Raw genomic sequence first — 15,623 nt, 5'->3', positions numbered from 1 at the left:
TCAGAGGAAGGATTCACCTGTCGGAGCGCTCACACTCTCCCCAGAGCCACTAGGGGGTGACAGAGAGAGAGGGAGAGAGGAGAGGAAATGGAAGGATGGAGAGAAAGAAGAGAAATGGAAGGAGGGGCCAAGAGAAGAAAACAGGGAGGAAAAGAGAAAAAAGAGGAGGAGGGAGAGGTTAGATGAAAAAAAAATAGGGGAGGAAGGAAGGACAGAAAGGGGAGAGGAAGAGTGGAAAGAGTTCAACATGTGTTAGAAGAGGAGGGAAGCAAAGAAAAGCACCAACAGAATCTGAAACTTCCAGAAAGGCAGCCTAACGCTTTAGTAGGAGAGTTCAGGTTTAGTACAATGTTTACTTGTAATGTAACAGCGGCTAAATCCAGACACCATGTGCAATTTCATATACAGTATATGAAATATGTATGATTTCACATTACTACTGTTACATTACATGTTTTTAGAAATAAACATCATCTTGTTATGTGTAGAAAGAGACCGGACATCCACCAGGTTCCTCTCTTTACTGCACCGCCTTCTTTTTGTTGTTCCCACAGCACTTGATAGCTCAGGATGTTTTTAGCGCACAGAGCACTAGACATGAAAAATTTGACTATAACTTTCATTAATTCTGAAAGTTCAAATAATTAAACTTTCAGCTAAACAGCATAGTGCTTAACAGGGGTTTTCAATTGTAGCTTAAACAGATGATTTGTAGAATATTATTTTTTGAAGTGCTGCAAACTGTGGTGAAGTTTGATAGCACACAGGTATAGAAGTGTCTGGCGCAGGACAGACTGAGCTGAATTTGTCATGGGAAAAAGAAGTGCTTGGTGGACAGAGGGGCTAAGGAACCAGAGTCCAACAGACCAGCAGATAGGTAAGGTGCAAAGATATCGATGAGGTGCAGAGCAAAGTCCATACATCGAATACGGTAGTGACAACAAAACAAGATCAAGTTTCTTTGACAACAAGTAAAGCTAATATCCCTGGAACTAGCTGAACGGTTTCAATCCAAACATCAAAACAACAGAACAGACAGAAAGCTATATGGGAGTTGGACTAAAAGTTCTACAGTGATGGACCCAAGATGTTTACTTTCAAAGCCTAACTGAAGTACAATACATTCCACTTATAAAAGAAAAAAACATAAGAAGTGAGGAGCTCATCAACAATCAAGAAAATTGGCCGCTAAAATCTAGTCAAGTGATCTGAAGTAAAAGTAATTTCCATGTTCATGTGCACATTTTTCAACTCTCACATTTTCAAATGCAAAAACAGTCATTCTAAATAGAAGATAAAATGTATGTAGACACATGGAAATGCACAAACACACATGCATACTCACACACACACATACATACACACTAGTCTTTGTACCTGCGTGTGTGTACTATATCTTGGACACACTGGTCTTTGTGGTAGCGGACAAACTGGGTACAGGTGAGCCGGACCTCCTCTGGGACGACTGAGGGACTCAACTCTTCACTGTCTCTGCCCTGCCACAGGCTCAGCAACCTGACAGAGAGACACAATAATAATAATAATGACAACAATAACACAAATAAGAATAACAATAATAAGAATAATTGTGATGGATGAGTCCTGTCATCTGCTGGTCACCTAGAAGTCTGAGCTCACCTCTTCTTGAAGGGCAGGATGATGAGATGTCTGTCCAGACCGAAGATCCCAAAGGAGAGGAAACCCTGAGAGAGGGAGAGAGAGAGAGAGAGAGAGAGAGAGAGAGAGAAAGAGATAGAGATAGAGAGAGAGAAAGAGATAGAGATAGAGAGAGAGAGAAAGTATCAAAGTAAATAAATAAGGCAGAAGTAAACATGTCATCCACACGTATGATGCACAGGCACACACACATCAATAAATGATCAGTGCACACAAAAACAACGCATAAATACGCATTTACACACATGCATCCACATGCACACACGCACACACACACACACACACACACACACACAGGTACCTGTCCATAGTTCGCCACAGCACAGAAGAACTGTAGTTCTAGATAAAGTCTTCCTGGATCTCTGTTGAACAACCACCACAAACAACTGGACAGGTTCTACACAGAGAGAGAGAGAGAGAGAGAGAGAGAGAGAGAGAGAGAGAGAGAGAGAGAGAGAGAGAGAGAGATTCAACATTCAGAAATCCATACATGTGTCTATATACAGCAGTGTTTCCCATATAAAGTTCATACTTGAGTGACTCGCCCAGGTAAATTAAGTTGTTGTAAATTTACCTTTAGTCAGTTTTTGTTTTAGATAGTAAATTTTAATTAAATCTCAAGATTTATTTTGAGATGAACAAAACTGTGATGCATAAAGCTGGCATCCAAAGCTGGCATTTCTTATTGATGTAGTTTTAAAAACGAAGATTTAATGAAAGTGTTAAATGAACTACAACAACCATGATTCAAATGTCATCATCTCAAATAGTTACCGGCCAGTGTGAAGCTTATTGATGAACACTGATTAGCAGGAGCTAATTTCAGACCCTGCAGTAGTGCCTGAAAAAAATGAAACTGGACTCTATGAAATCCCCCCCCACTGCCTAAGTAACTTGACCACCTGTGGGAGCTGAAACACTGTACAGTGAGCAGCACAAGTATTTGGATGCGACACACTGGCCTTCTTTACACCTGCCAGTAGCATTAACATGCGTCTGATATCTGGATTGTGTCTACATCTGATTTAGCCGGATTACATTTTTACCCGCTGCTAATTTGGTAATTGAACTCTGTCTTACATAAGCAGTACTCGCTCCTCTCTCTCTCACACACACACACACACATTAACACAGTATTTTATCCGCACCGCTAGCAGGCTGACTATGAGCAGCAGACACAGCAGCACGTGTCGGACTGTCTGTTTGTCGTCGTGGATTTGAGGCCCGGGCGGCGGCAGGTTCAGCGGCTGCTCTGGGGAGGCGGCGCTCTGCTGCTGGCCGTCACACAGCGCCCCACTGTGGCCTGGAGGGGAACACAAACACATTCAAGTCAAGTCAAGACTGTGTATGTGTGTGTGTGAGTATGTGTATGTTTGTATGTTACCTGTATTGTCTGTGTATGCCAATGTGTGTGTACAGTATGTTACCTTTATTTTGTGTTTGCATACTGTATATGCGTGTGTGTGTGTGTGTGTGTTACCTGTACTGTGTGTGTGTTCCCTCTGTGTACTGGCGATCATGTCAGGTATGGCCTGGAGGGGAGAGCAGCTGTGGAAGTCTGGCAACAAAACACAAACAACAGAAACATCTAATAAAAAAAAAATATTCAGGAAATCTCCAACAGATATTATTACAAGATTGAGCCAAGCAACCTGATTGGTCAAAGACGCCTTCCAGCCATGCTGATAATTAATAATACACGACTGTTGCTGCTTTTCTCCTGTTTTTTATTCTTGTGTATGTATTCTCCTGTTAACAAAACTTTCCAGTCAGTAGTACACATGTATTGGTATCTGTTGTATAAAACAGACATTCTTTACCGTGGTTACAGGTACTTTTAGTACTGTAACTATACTGGTGACTGTCTATTTTGTATGAAAGACCTGCATGTGTGCTATCTTTTGCCTTTTGGACACTGGACTATGGCTATTGGGTATTATTGCTTTATTGTGTCTATAAAAACCTGAAATACATCAACATTTAACAATACTCCAGATCTGATATAACTACCCCTTGTGCTATTTAGAGCGCCTACTGTATGTAGAAATCTAGCTTGGTTGTTAGAGGAAAGGTGGGGTCTTGGGTTATCAAGTGGACACTTTGTTTTCTTTGGGATGAACCACAGTGGAAAAGTTTACTTTGTTGCATTTTTGTATTTGTTTAGGTTCACAAGTAGCTCGGCAGAGTTTTTGTAACCTGTCATCCTGCAAGGTTAGAGATTTTGGCAGCGGGGGGAGTCAGAACAAACCTGATTCCAGTCCCTGAAACTGAAACAGCCCACTCAGCACTTCAGAAACCTTAATATACCAACAATCATAGGCTAAATGGATGATGTTAACCACAAAACCTGACAAATCCCTTCCCTGACAGCTTTGATTCAACTCAAAATAAACCCAAAGTAGAGACACAGAAGACAGCTACCTGAGTTGATGCTGCCATCAGGTGAACTTTCCGTCTGCTGATGCTGCAGTTGATCCTCCAGGCCACCAGGGGTCCGCAGCTCCTCGTTGATGCCCGTTACAGAGGCTCTGTCCAGGGCCTGGTAGTCTCTCTGCTCCCTGCCTCCCTGACTGAGACCCATCAGACACACAGCACCAAGCACCAGGCTGACTGCAAGCACCACCGCTGTGCTTATTATCTAGAATGGAATAGAATAAAAACAAACAAAATAGAACTGATGTGAATAAAGCGTTAGGATCTAGTCATCCAGGCTCAGACCCACAAGAGAGGGAGGGAGCATCCAAAAGAGGGATAACTAGCTATTCTTGTCATACACAGGGGTAACAATAGAAACCAGTAAAGTAGAAAATACAGTTGGGATCTGCTCTGGCTCCTTCTCCAGCTCAAGTTCCTGGACTACACAATCCAGAATGTATTCCCCCATCTAACCTAAGGGGTATATTTGCATTTAGTCTTCAAGAGTGTGACTTGCAGATGGAAAATAAGGTTTGTAAGACTTTCATAACTCAAAATAGAAATAGTCTGCTTGACAAATAGAGTCAAGCAGAGCAGACGAAAAGGGGAAGAGATGAAAAGGAAAGAGATGAGGGCAGAAAAGAAGAGAAAAGTACAGAGTGGAATAGAATATGAGGTTGTGGTGTCGAGTTGCAACAGGTGGTTTCTAACCTGAGCTCTGCCGTAGAAGAAGGCGGAGTCTATGGTGTCAGTCGTCCTCTCTCCTGCCATCAGAAGACCGCCTACCATCAGGAACGGAACCCTACACACACACACACACACACACACACACACACACACACACACACACACACACACACACACACACACACACACACACACACACACACACACACACAGTACACTATAAATACACCGAGGTTGCTCATCTAATCTAAATCTGATTCCATTCCAACCGAGCAAATTCCAATTCATTTTCTACTGTCTCAGTAATTCATTTTAAGTTGATTTATGTGTGCTGTATGGAGTGTTTGTTGTTTCTTTCTTGACAAATTTATGTTCTCTATTTTTTCACAATAAAAGCCCCTGGCCATTACAGTTATACTGTTGAAGAGTACAGCATCTGCCAAAAAATATGTCAAGAATGTCTATTCCATAACAGTGTTTCCCATATAATGTAAACTATGTAAACCAAGTATATTTAGATCATTGGTGAACCAAACCTACAAGTCTAAGTTGTATTTTTGTTGGCTTTTCATGATGCAAGCGATGTCGACTCTAGCATATATGGTTCTCCCTGCTGTCAGCAGACTGTAACATGGTACAAATTGATAATTCTGTAATGCTAACAGGTATATAGAGCGACCGGCAGCAACGGCTAGCCAGTTAGCTGTATCCTGCAAGGACCAGGATGGGCTGTGTGGATATACAGTAATGCCCTGATGTGTTTGAGTGTGCTGATCTACCCCCATCCCAGGATCATGAAGACTCCTGGGCGGAGCCTCAACAGGTCGTCTCTGTTCGTCAGGGCCAGACAGAGAGGGATTAAACCTGAAAAACAAAAGAATACACATGGAAAAACAGACATGTACGCATGCACATGCAAACTAAACCTCATTCATTTAAACAGACAGACACACACACACTTACCTGTCCATATATAAGTGCTGTATAGAGATCCATAGAGCAAGGTGAAGGTGAGAACTTGGCCAAGCAGATGGTCCTCCTGTTTCACCAAAAAGTTCCACAGGATCATACTGACACACACCAGGAACTGGAGAGAGCAGAGCAGAGCAGAGTAGAGCAGATCAGAGTACAGCAGAGTAGAGTACAGTAGAGTAGTAGAGAAAAGCAGAGCAAAAAAGCACAATCACTACATTTTACATTTGTCGTTCTTTCATTTTTACACATGGAAAGATCTGGGCAGAGTTAAGTGAATGAGAAATGCTGTTCCCTCCCTCAACATCTACTGCTGAGGTTCCCTCAAGCAAGGCACTAAACCCCCAGTTCGTCCAGTGGAGCGTCTCACTGGCACAACAGTAGAAGACTGTGTTTGTACTGGGCAGGTTTGAATATGTGGATCTGTATGAATGTGAAGCAGGTATTGCTGAAAAAAGAGCAAGCGTTGACTTTCCCTGGCTAAATGAAAAGGTTAAAAAGGTTTAAATAAAAAAACATAAAAACACCACAAACTGAACAGACATGGAAAACCAAAATGTCCCTCAACGGTCACTGTAACAAAACAGTATAGGGGAAGTGTGAGCTGTATGTCACTTTAAATACCTTAATTGTATGTAAATTTTGAATCACTTGATTTTGACCGCAGACTGACCTGAGCCAGGAAGAGATTCAAGGCAAAGAGGTGAGGAAGTCTGTTAAACTTCTTACTGAGCAACATCACCGCTATGGTCCACACCTGAAACACACACACACACACACACACAAACACACACACACACACACAAACACGCATTCACATTCTATTAAATTACAATCTTTCCCAAACAAGTATCGTTAACAATTAAATATCTAACCCTAACCTCTACGTTTAACTTAACCTAACCTTTTTCCTAATCAGGTCTGACAAACAGTCTGACCGCTTTCCTGAGTTTTCTATTCTTATGGGGACATTTGGACCTCACTGGCTTCACACATCAGTACCTCTCTCTGCACTTTCCTTCACTGTGTGTCAGAGCTGTACCAGCACCACAAGGCAGACCCGGCATGAGTAGAAATCAGTATTCCTTCATGAACCTTCCCGTCAGCCAGACTGAACCCCTGGAGGACATAAAAAACATTGGCCGCGCTCCAAGACACGTACGCAAACACACTTACCAGCGCTACCAGGCTGACGATGCTGATATTGAAGCTAACGTTTTGCAGCTCTGACACCAGGGGGGTGGGGTCCATCAGAGGGATCGTTAACAACCATGCTGACACATACATGATCGGTGCAGACAGGAACGTACTGATTACCATCCCCGATGTTACCTAGAGAGAGAGAGAGACAGAAAGAGAGAGAGAGATTTGAAAATGCAAGGCACAGTTCTACAGAGGCAGGCTGACACACAACTGTAGGTTTTTTTTGATTTGCATTTTTTGCGGCAATCATCCAGAATGAATTTGCTTACCAGAATTACGTTGAGGGATATTTTGGTTTTCCATGTCTATTCAGTTTGTGCTTTTTTTTTTAAAACCTTTTTAATGTTAACCATGTAAACCAAGTAAGTAAGTATGGTCTAATTTGGATTTTGAGAACATACCTCTGGGTGTCTGATGATTGTAAAACAACATATTCTCATTTTGTGTGTAATGTGCTATAATCTAGGTTTGCTAAAGTTGCTGTATTCCCCATAGAAGTGAGATAAGATCATATTCAAATAAACTGATAAATAATTAGGGTTTATGTCATCACCATGAATACAGTGTGGGATTAAAGTAAGTAAAGTAAGTTTACCATTAATACTGCTTACCACCTCTAGCTCCATATTGTACTGTGCAGCATAGATGGCCACACTAGGTGCAGTTGGGAAGACTCCATATAGGAAAGCAAAGTTAGACAAACTGGTGTGGTTGGCACTAGTGCTGTTCTCTCCTACGTCCAGGATATCCACCATATCCTTACAGACCAACGGCATCACCAGGCTGGAGAGAGAGAGAGAGAGAGAGGGGGGGGGGGGGGGAGAGGGAGAGAGACAGAGAGAGAGAATGAGAGAGAGAGAGAGAGAGAGAGAGAGAGACAACAAGACAGAGACAGAGGCAGAGAGAGAGAAACTGATTATAGAGTGGCAACCTGCTACACATCTCAACACAGGGAAAAGGGGGAATAACTCTCAATTTAACAGTATCATCTTTCTTCAGTCACTCTTAAAAGCACTTCCTGTTCTGTGGCTACAAAACAACGGAAAGTACAGAAAACTACTTCATTACTAACTGATGACTGGATCAATCCTAGGTAATAGGAAATTAATACCAGCCACCACCAAAATGCTGACAAAAACTTGGCTGTGGCTGGTTAGTTTGTCTACTCTACCAGCCACTTTGGTTCTCTAAAAATCAAGTTGGCTGGAAAAATAATGAAAGTGACCAAGGTCATTTGGATGCACCAGTCACTGGTGGACAACAAGGTTAGACTCTTGGTACCAACAAACTGGCAAATGATCAAGCTCATTTGGTAACTTGTCCCATTATCTTCTTGACAATCTTTACTGCTATCCTCACAAGCTGCTGTCCTGGACCATACATGCTGCTATTTATTCTATATTTCTGAGTCATTGGGGTCACTGGTGAGGTTAAATTTTATTTATTTTTATTTATTTAACCTTTATTTAACCAGGTGAGTCCCATTGAGATTACAAGATCTCTTTTTCGAGGGAGCCCTGGCCAAGACAGCAGCAATACAGTGTTGCAACAACATACAAAAACAAACATTAAGAGACATACAATAAAAACAAGGCAGTAAAACAAATAATAAAAAACACAGAATCCTGCACCTAAAAAGAGTAGATGAGTCTAGCTAGGGAAGCATTTACAAACTCCAATTGAATTGGCCTCCAAACCCTTCACTGCATTTTTAAAAGTGCTAAACGGGATCAGCTCATTCAGCTGCAAATCTGTCTGTAAGAGGTTCCAGGCTGTAGGGGCAGAGAACATGAAGGCCTGTTTGCCGAGTTCAGTGCGAACCTTAGGGACAGACAGTAAGAGGATGTTGTTTGAGCACAAGCAGTACTTACCAATTTTGCGTGAGATGTGCTCACAAAGGTAAGAGGGAAGCAGGCCAAGGATGGACTTATAAATAAATATGCGCCAGTGAGTGAGTCTGCGCATGGCCAATGAAGGCCACCCAACTCTGGCATATAGAGTGCAATGGTGAGTTAGAGCTTTGCAGCCTGTGATGAACCTCAGGGCGCTGTGGTACACAGTATCCAACTGATGCAAGCATTGGGCAGAGGCGTACATATACAACAGATCTCCATAGTCAAGCAAAGGAAGGAACGTAGCCTCAACTCATTTTTTCCTGGCAGCCACAGAAAAGCAAGATTTGTTCCTAAAATAAAAACCTAGTTTAAGCCTCAGCTTCTTAGCTAAGTTTTCAATGTGAAGTTTAAAAGTAAAATTACCATCAATTAAAATACCTAGGTACTTGTACTGCGTCACTAAGTCAATGTGACTGCCCTGCAAGGTTACAATGTTAGGAGGAGATGCTAGGGTCTTCCTGGCATTAGAAAACAACATCAGTTTAGTCTTTGCAGCATTCAACACAAGCTTCAGATCAAACAACCTTGACTCTACAATAGAAAAAGCAGACTGCAAGTACTGTGCATTTGGTACATTATGGCCCAGGTTGTTTACATAAATGGTAAATAAAAGTGGACCGAGGACAGAACCTTGAGGGACGCCTGACACAACATGCAGTACACTGGAGGATGGGCCATCAAATGTGACACATTGTGTCCTTTCAGAGAGGTCATTTTCAAACCAACCAACAGCCTGCACAGACAAACCAATATTGAGCAGCCGTTTCTTCAGGATATGGTGATCAACCGTATTGAAGGCCTTTGTAAGATCGATAAGACGAGCAGCACAGGTTTTTTGTGATCTAGTGACTCAATGATATCATTAACAACCTTTAGAGATGCTGTGATGGTACTGTGTTGCTTCCTAAAGCCAGACTGAAATGGTGAGAGGATATTATTAGAGCTCAGGAACTCCTTAAGTTGCTCGAGTTTGGCATCAAAATAGTTTGGTAGTATTGGCATCATGCAAACAAAACACACATGCACAGACAGAGACAATACTCTCTCCTGCTATCAGAAGAAGACTTCCAACTGTCAAGGACAGAACCCCCCCCACCCCTCCCCCCCCCTCACACACACACACACACACTTGCCCTCGCCAGTCCTACTTACAGTTTGGCTGTGATAAGCAGTATCAGGGCAACTCCAGTGTCCCTGGTTAGTTTTCTAAGTTGGCCAACCTGACACAGAAAAAACCCACATGACTTTACTGTAACAATATCTTTCATGTTTCAGAATTGTCGAAAACTAAACTGAAGCAAACTAAATGAAATCAAATTTTAAAAAAATTACCTAGCCAATCAAAACTAAATTAGACTAAGCTAAATGTAAATCTAAACTACACTCCACTGAAACAAACAAAGGAATTCAAGGCAGAAAACAGTTGCTACTGAGTTAGCCAGAATATCTTTAAATCAAACTAATCTAACCTAATATAACCTAAACCAAATTAACCCAAACCAAACCCACCATAGAGAGGCCGAGGTAGAACAAGGCTGCCCCTCCGAAGGAGTTAGCCAGGCCGTCTATGAACTCTGACAGCACAGCAGGGATCCGCTGGCCCAGGGCGAAGTGGGAGATGATTCCCACCATCACCATGAACACTATAGGGTTCTTCAATACCTGGAGAGAGAGGGGGAGAGAGAGACAGAGAGAGAGAGAGAGGGGGAGAGAGACATTCACTCTTTTCTTAGAGGGAATGTACACATAAAGACAAAATCTTCGTGAAATGGTGTACAGCACGCTCAAAGTGTGTGTCGTGACTTCTGAATTACATAAAAAAAGAGAAACTGTGTGCTCACACTCTTCCCCCTCCTATTCTTATCCATTCAATACATACAGTACCTATCCTGAGTAGGGCGATCACAAAATCAAGCCACTTAACTATAACTTAAAATAAGGGGAAGTCTTAAAACTAAGGAAAATCATATTCTCAATTATCAACTTAAAGATTATTTGGCTCCTACAGTATGAGTTTGTGATTCCTGCCTGTGATTGGCTGTTGTTAACAATGTTATTTGTATCAAATGACTACAAAACCTGTATATACCTGTAGAACTACGATTCCCAGGATGCTAAGGGTGCTGCGCTGTGGTTGGCTGGACTGCCTCCACCTCTGCACCTCACAAAGAGCGAAGCCAATGGGATTGAGGAACATGAGAGAGACCGGGGCAACTAGATAGATGTACTGGAGATACTCTGGATATGTGGTCCTGTACAGAGCATCAACTAGAGAGAGAGAGAGAGAGAGAGAGAGAGAGAGAGAGAGAGAGAGAGAGAGGGAGAGAGAGGGAGAGCGTGAGGGAGGAAGAGAGAGGGAGACAGAGAGAGGAAGAGGGAGAGAGAGCGAGAGAGAGGGAGAGAGAGAGATGGAGGGGGAAAGAGGGAGGGAGGGAGGGAGAGAGAGAGAGAGAGCAAGACAGAGTGAGAGAGGGAGAGAGAGAGATGGGGAGAGAGAGAGGAAAAGGGAGAGAGAGCGAGAGGGAGGGGGAGAGAGAGAGAGGGAGGGGGGGGAGGGAGAGAGAGTAAGAGAGGAGGGGGGAGGAGAGGAGAAGTGTGTGTGTATTGTGCCTACTGTACCTGTCTATATGTATGGTTCTGCATCTATGATTTGTGTGCAGGTGTGTGTGTGTGTGTGTGTGTGTGTGTGTGTGAGTGACAGAGAGAGAGAGAGAGAGAGAGAGAGAGAGAGAGAGAGAGAGAAACCATCCCTACAAGTCTTGTGTCTACATATATTCTTCACCATCGATTACTTGTATGCAGGAGTGTGTGTATATCCATGAGTTACTGTTTGTACTTGCCCTGTAAGTGTACTCTCTCTCTCTCTGTATGCATTGCTGCTCATCAGTACCTCGTGTGTATGTGTGTGTGTGTGTGTGTGTGTGTATTGTGTTACCTATGGGGTATCCTAAGGCAAAGTCGTTGCTCTGCGTAGCGAAGATGGCGTACAGTCCGGCCTTGCTGTACCTGCTGTCTGGACTGGCCACCATCAGCGTCAGCACACACACCAGCACAAACACCGTCACCTACACACAGGAGGGGAGCAAGACTTTTCCATGGCCTTCCATAACTAAACCTCAGCGCTTCCACAACCTAAAAGATATTCCTTGTTAGTTTCTTAAGAAAGGGATAATGTACAGCAAGCCAAGTCCAGACAGGGTGAATCAAATCTTGATCGCCCTAAAGAGGATTATTTTGCAGGCTGGCTCCCTGTACATTATCCCGCTTTTTACACAGCTACTTACCAAAGACACTGATCATTTGACACAAAATGCTGATTTAAAGAATTTTATTACAAGGTAAAGTAATTTAAAAGCTTCCACCCCCAAAAAAATTGTTCAGCAGGACTTCTGCAACCAAACGTCTGTAGCCTGTAGCAACGTAAACAAATCCAGTAAGATTGCCGTTCAGCCTCTAACCACCAATCAAAATGTTCATGTTCTCCGAATAAATTAAAAGTAATATTGGTAGTAATATTTCTTGTTTCTAACCTTGGTTAGAAGAGTGGTTATCTGCAGTAACGTATTTTTGTGCCAGAAGTGCTAGTTCATTTGATTAGAAATCAGCAAAATAAACCAGACTTCCTGACCCTGGAGTGTTATCATTAGACGTGAAACAGCAAAATAACAGTCCTCAGAATGTGTTCATTGGCCAATCAGAGTTGAGTATTCAAAGCCGTGTAATAATGTTAGCGGCTCAGAAAAGTGCTAAAGGGGTGAACAGTTGACTAGGCTTGCTGTGGAGTAAACCAGCTGAAAACCACCATGTAATGTGAAGAATGTGTGAAACAAGTTGTAAAATACATTCTGGCATATTCCTGTAAAGTGATCCAATTGAAAAATTCCCTAATATTTCCTGAGAGAATTGATCAATTGCCCTGACTTTCCCTGTCTGGAATACACCTCGCAAAATTCCATGATATTCCAGAATTTCCATGGCCAGCAGGAACGCTATAGAATACATACACATAAACTTAAACATGTAAGCACACACACATACAGATGCACAAGCACACACCTACCTTAGCGATCAATACACTCCACAGAAAAGCCCAGATGACGTCTCCAAAGTCCAGCAGCACCATGTTCTTAAAGAGCAGAGCCGGCAGGGCGAACTTGGACACAAAGTTCCCCAGACCCTTCGCCTGGCTTTCTGTGATGATGTCCGCTCTGCAGGCAGGCATGGAGGAAGGATATGTGTGTTGTGATGTGGAAAACTCATAAAATACACACCATGGAGTTGAAACATATGTATCATTACATGAGGAATAGCCATAACACCAATAACAGCCATTGTGGTTGTTGTTAACGAGTCACTTTCATAGTTTTACCTGCTATCTAGATTTTTAGATTAGAACAGGACCTTTAAATGACTGGGAAACTGGTTGAGCCGACAAACTGACCAGCCAAAGTCGAAATTTACCTTTGGCATTTGGCTAGTGGCTGGAGTTAATTTCCCAGCCCGCTAACAATGCCACTTTTGGGATGCAAATTAAAGTAGTGATGCAGATTTTTCCCCACATTGGGGCAAGTGTCAGGTGAAAAAGAGCAATTAAAAATGTCTTGGTGTCCCTTGTACACTTTTTGATTGTTCTGTATGTTTTAAAAAGTATCTTGTAAGTACATTTTCTCTAATATGATTAAGTAATAAGCAAACCAAATTTCTATTAGGGTCCAATGAGTCTTGAAAATGAACTTTAAGTTACACCCCTACCTGCCGGCTATGTAGCCGCACAATATGATGCCGAAGCACTCGAGGAGAGCCGGGAACAGCTTGTCGATGGACATGTGGGGCCCAGTGGACGAGGCATTATGGGATATGTTCTTCCCATGGATCAGGACGTAGTTGTTGGCTGTCTCCATGGCGATGACGGGACCGGAGTATTAGAGAGGTCAGGTGATGGCTGGTGAGGTGAGGTGAGGCTCTCTGGAGGGAGGGAGGGAGGGTGAGACAGCGGGATGGAGAGAGAAAATCAGAGACATAGAAAGGGCAGGGGAGAGTAAACAGAGAGGGGGAGAGGAAGAGAGACAAACACAGGGGGAGAAAAAGAGACAGAAAGGCAGAGAGAGAAAGGTGGGACAGAGACAGAATGAGAGAGAGAGACACAGAAGAGAAAAAGACAGAGACACATAGAGAGAAATCTGTATTTGCAGGCAAAAATGTGTTTGTGCACAAAGTACAACATGTTTTTCCAGTGAATCTGTAATCTGTCAATAAATGTAGATATGCAGCTCTTGTGTCCTGAGCTGGACCGTTGCAAATTCATCAGTAACGTTACAGGGAAAATAGGATAGGAATCACAAAATAAATCACATGACTAGCATTACTTGGGCTTTTGCCACACTTAACGATGCATACATAACGTTAGCTAGCACACTCAAGACTGTTTCAAAGCCAAAAAGGCAACTGCAATCCACTGGTACTAAAGCACACTAAAACTAACCTGATGTTGTCACGCAAAATAGCTAAAGTAGCTAGCTTGTTTCCTTGACAGCATTAAACTGACAGTCAGCTGACGTTAGCTGTAGCTAGGTGCATGCTAAAAACATCAGGGAATAAAATGGTCTAGGTGCGTCGACATAAGCTATACCTTCCACATCTGGCACGAATATATTATTTATGTGTGTTTGTTTGGAAAAATCGCTTGCTTACTTCTTTCACTTAGAAGACCACCTTCGCCCAGACATGTACGAGGTTCATCTCTCTTGCTGGTTAAGGCAAGCCTGTGTTTTTAACGTTTGGGGGGAAAGCTCCGCTTCTGAATCTGACAGCTGCCGAAAATGGCAACGCCCTGAAGTATGACCGACAGGCTGGAGAGCCAATCGCCGCTGAGATTCGCTTCAGTATTCGGCTGTGATTGGGCAAGAAAAGCGTTAGGTCTGACAGTGTGCTGCGTTCATGTCATATGGGAATATTCAGTCACACTCAACACACATCCACTTAGTGAGTGATACAGTTGAAACAATAACTAGATTTAATATGAGTTAATTGATTTGCGGCTTCCTCATTTCTTATGTAGGTGATATATAAATACTTCACTGATAGGATACCCACTAAAAACTCTTGATTATCACTGATTTTTTAAAAAGGTTCAATTAAAACAAACAGTTAGATAAGGCAAAAGAAGAATAAGAACAACTAAGAGAAATGGCTTCCTTTCCCAAAGTGCAGTGCCAGAAAGGACATTTTGAAGTACCTCTGTGCGTCAGCTGGTTGTGTCAAGGTGCCAAGTCAGTCGGCTGAAGCCAAGATCAGACTACAACAGCGGTCATTCAAACGTTTTCTCTGTGGACACACAATTTCCCCCAAAAAATATCCTTGGAACCCAGATTTAGTGGGTTTTTGTGGAGGCTGATCCAACAAATTTTAAAAAGTAGCCTAATTTCCTAAAATTGGTAATTATGTCCACACAAAGAAAAATATGTTGAAAAAAAACATTGAAAACTACTGCAGTAATCCAGTTTAGTGTCTCTGGAGATTTTAAAAGCCTTTTCCTCATTCCCCTCCACTGTTATTCTGTTCAGATGGGAACAGACTTCAAGCCTGACCTTTACAATCCTAATGACTAATGATTCGCCATTCATTTAGTAGCCTAGTGTTTCTCGGAGGATGTCCAACTATGAGACGAGCCCGCAGCCCGGCCAAGAGTCTACTGTTTCCCAGCTTAGCAGCCAGATGACCAGTCAGGAATGCTGATTTAAACGGGATTGGCCTTTCTATCCATATAAATTCTGT

General features: G+C 42.6%; 1 protein-coding gene across 1 annotated transcript; it reads right to left on the bottom strand.

Annotated features, from left to right (window-relative positions):
• Positions 1–14,616, bottom strand: gpr155b (G protein-coupled receptor 155b). Its single transcript, XM_078288798.1, has 20 exons — positions 14,541–14,616; positions 13,602–13,814; positions 12,910–13,057; positions 11,785–11,914; positions 10,939–11,117; positions 10,359–10,511; positions 10,002–10,069; positions 7,566–7,737; positions 6,928–7,083; positions 6,425–6,508; positions 5,743–5,866; positions 5,559–5,643; positions 4,804–4,894; positions 4,099–4,315; positions 3,158–3,235; positions 2,826–2,980; positions 1,979–2,074; positions 1,639–1,703; positions 1,378–1,515; positions 1–49 (listed from the first exon to the last, which is right to left on the bottom strand). The coding sequence occupies exons 2-20, from the start codon at positions 13,748–13,750 to the stop codon at positions 1–3; spliced, it is 2,337 nt and encodes a 778-aa protein (XP_078144924.1). The 5' UTR covers positions 13,751–13,814; positions 14,541–14,616.
• Positions 14,617–15,623: the final 1,007 nt, after the last annotated feature.

The sequence above is a fragment of the Centroberyx gerrardi genome, chromosome 15, assembly GCF_048128805.1.
Source record: "Centroberyx gerrardi isolate f3 chromosome 15, fCenGer3.hap1.cur.20231027, whole genome shotgun sequence".
In the NCBI taxonomy this organism is placed as follows: domain Eukaryota; kingdom Metazoa; phylum Chordata; class Actinopteri; order Beryciformes; family Berycidae; genus Centroberyx; species Centroberyx gerrardi.
This window is presented reverse-complemented; position numbering and strand designations above follow the sequence as displayed.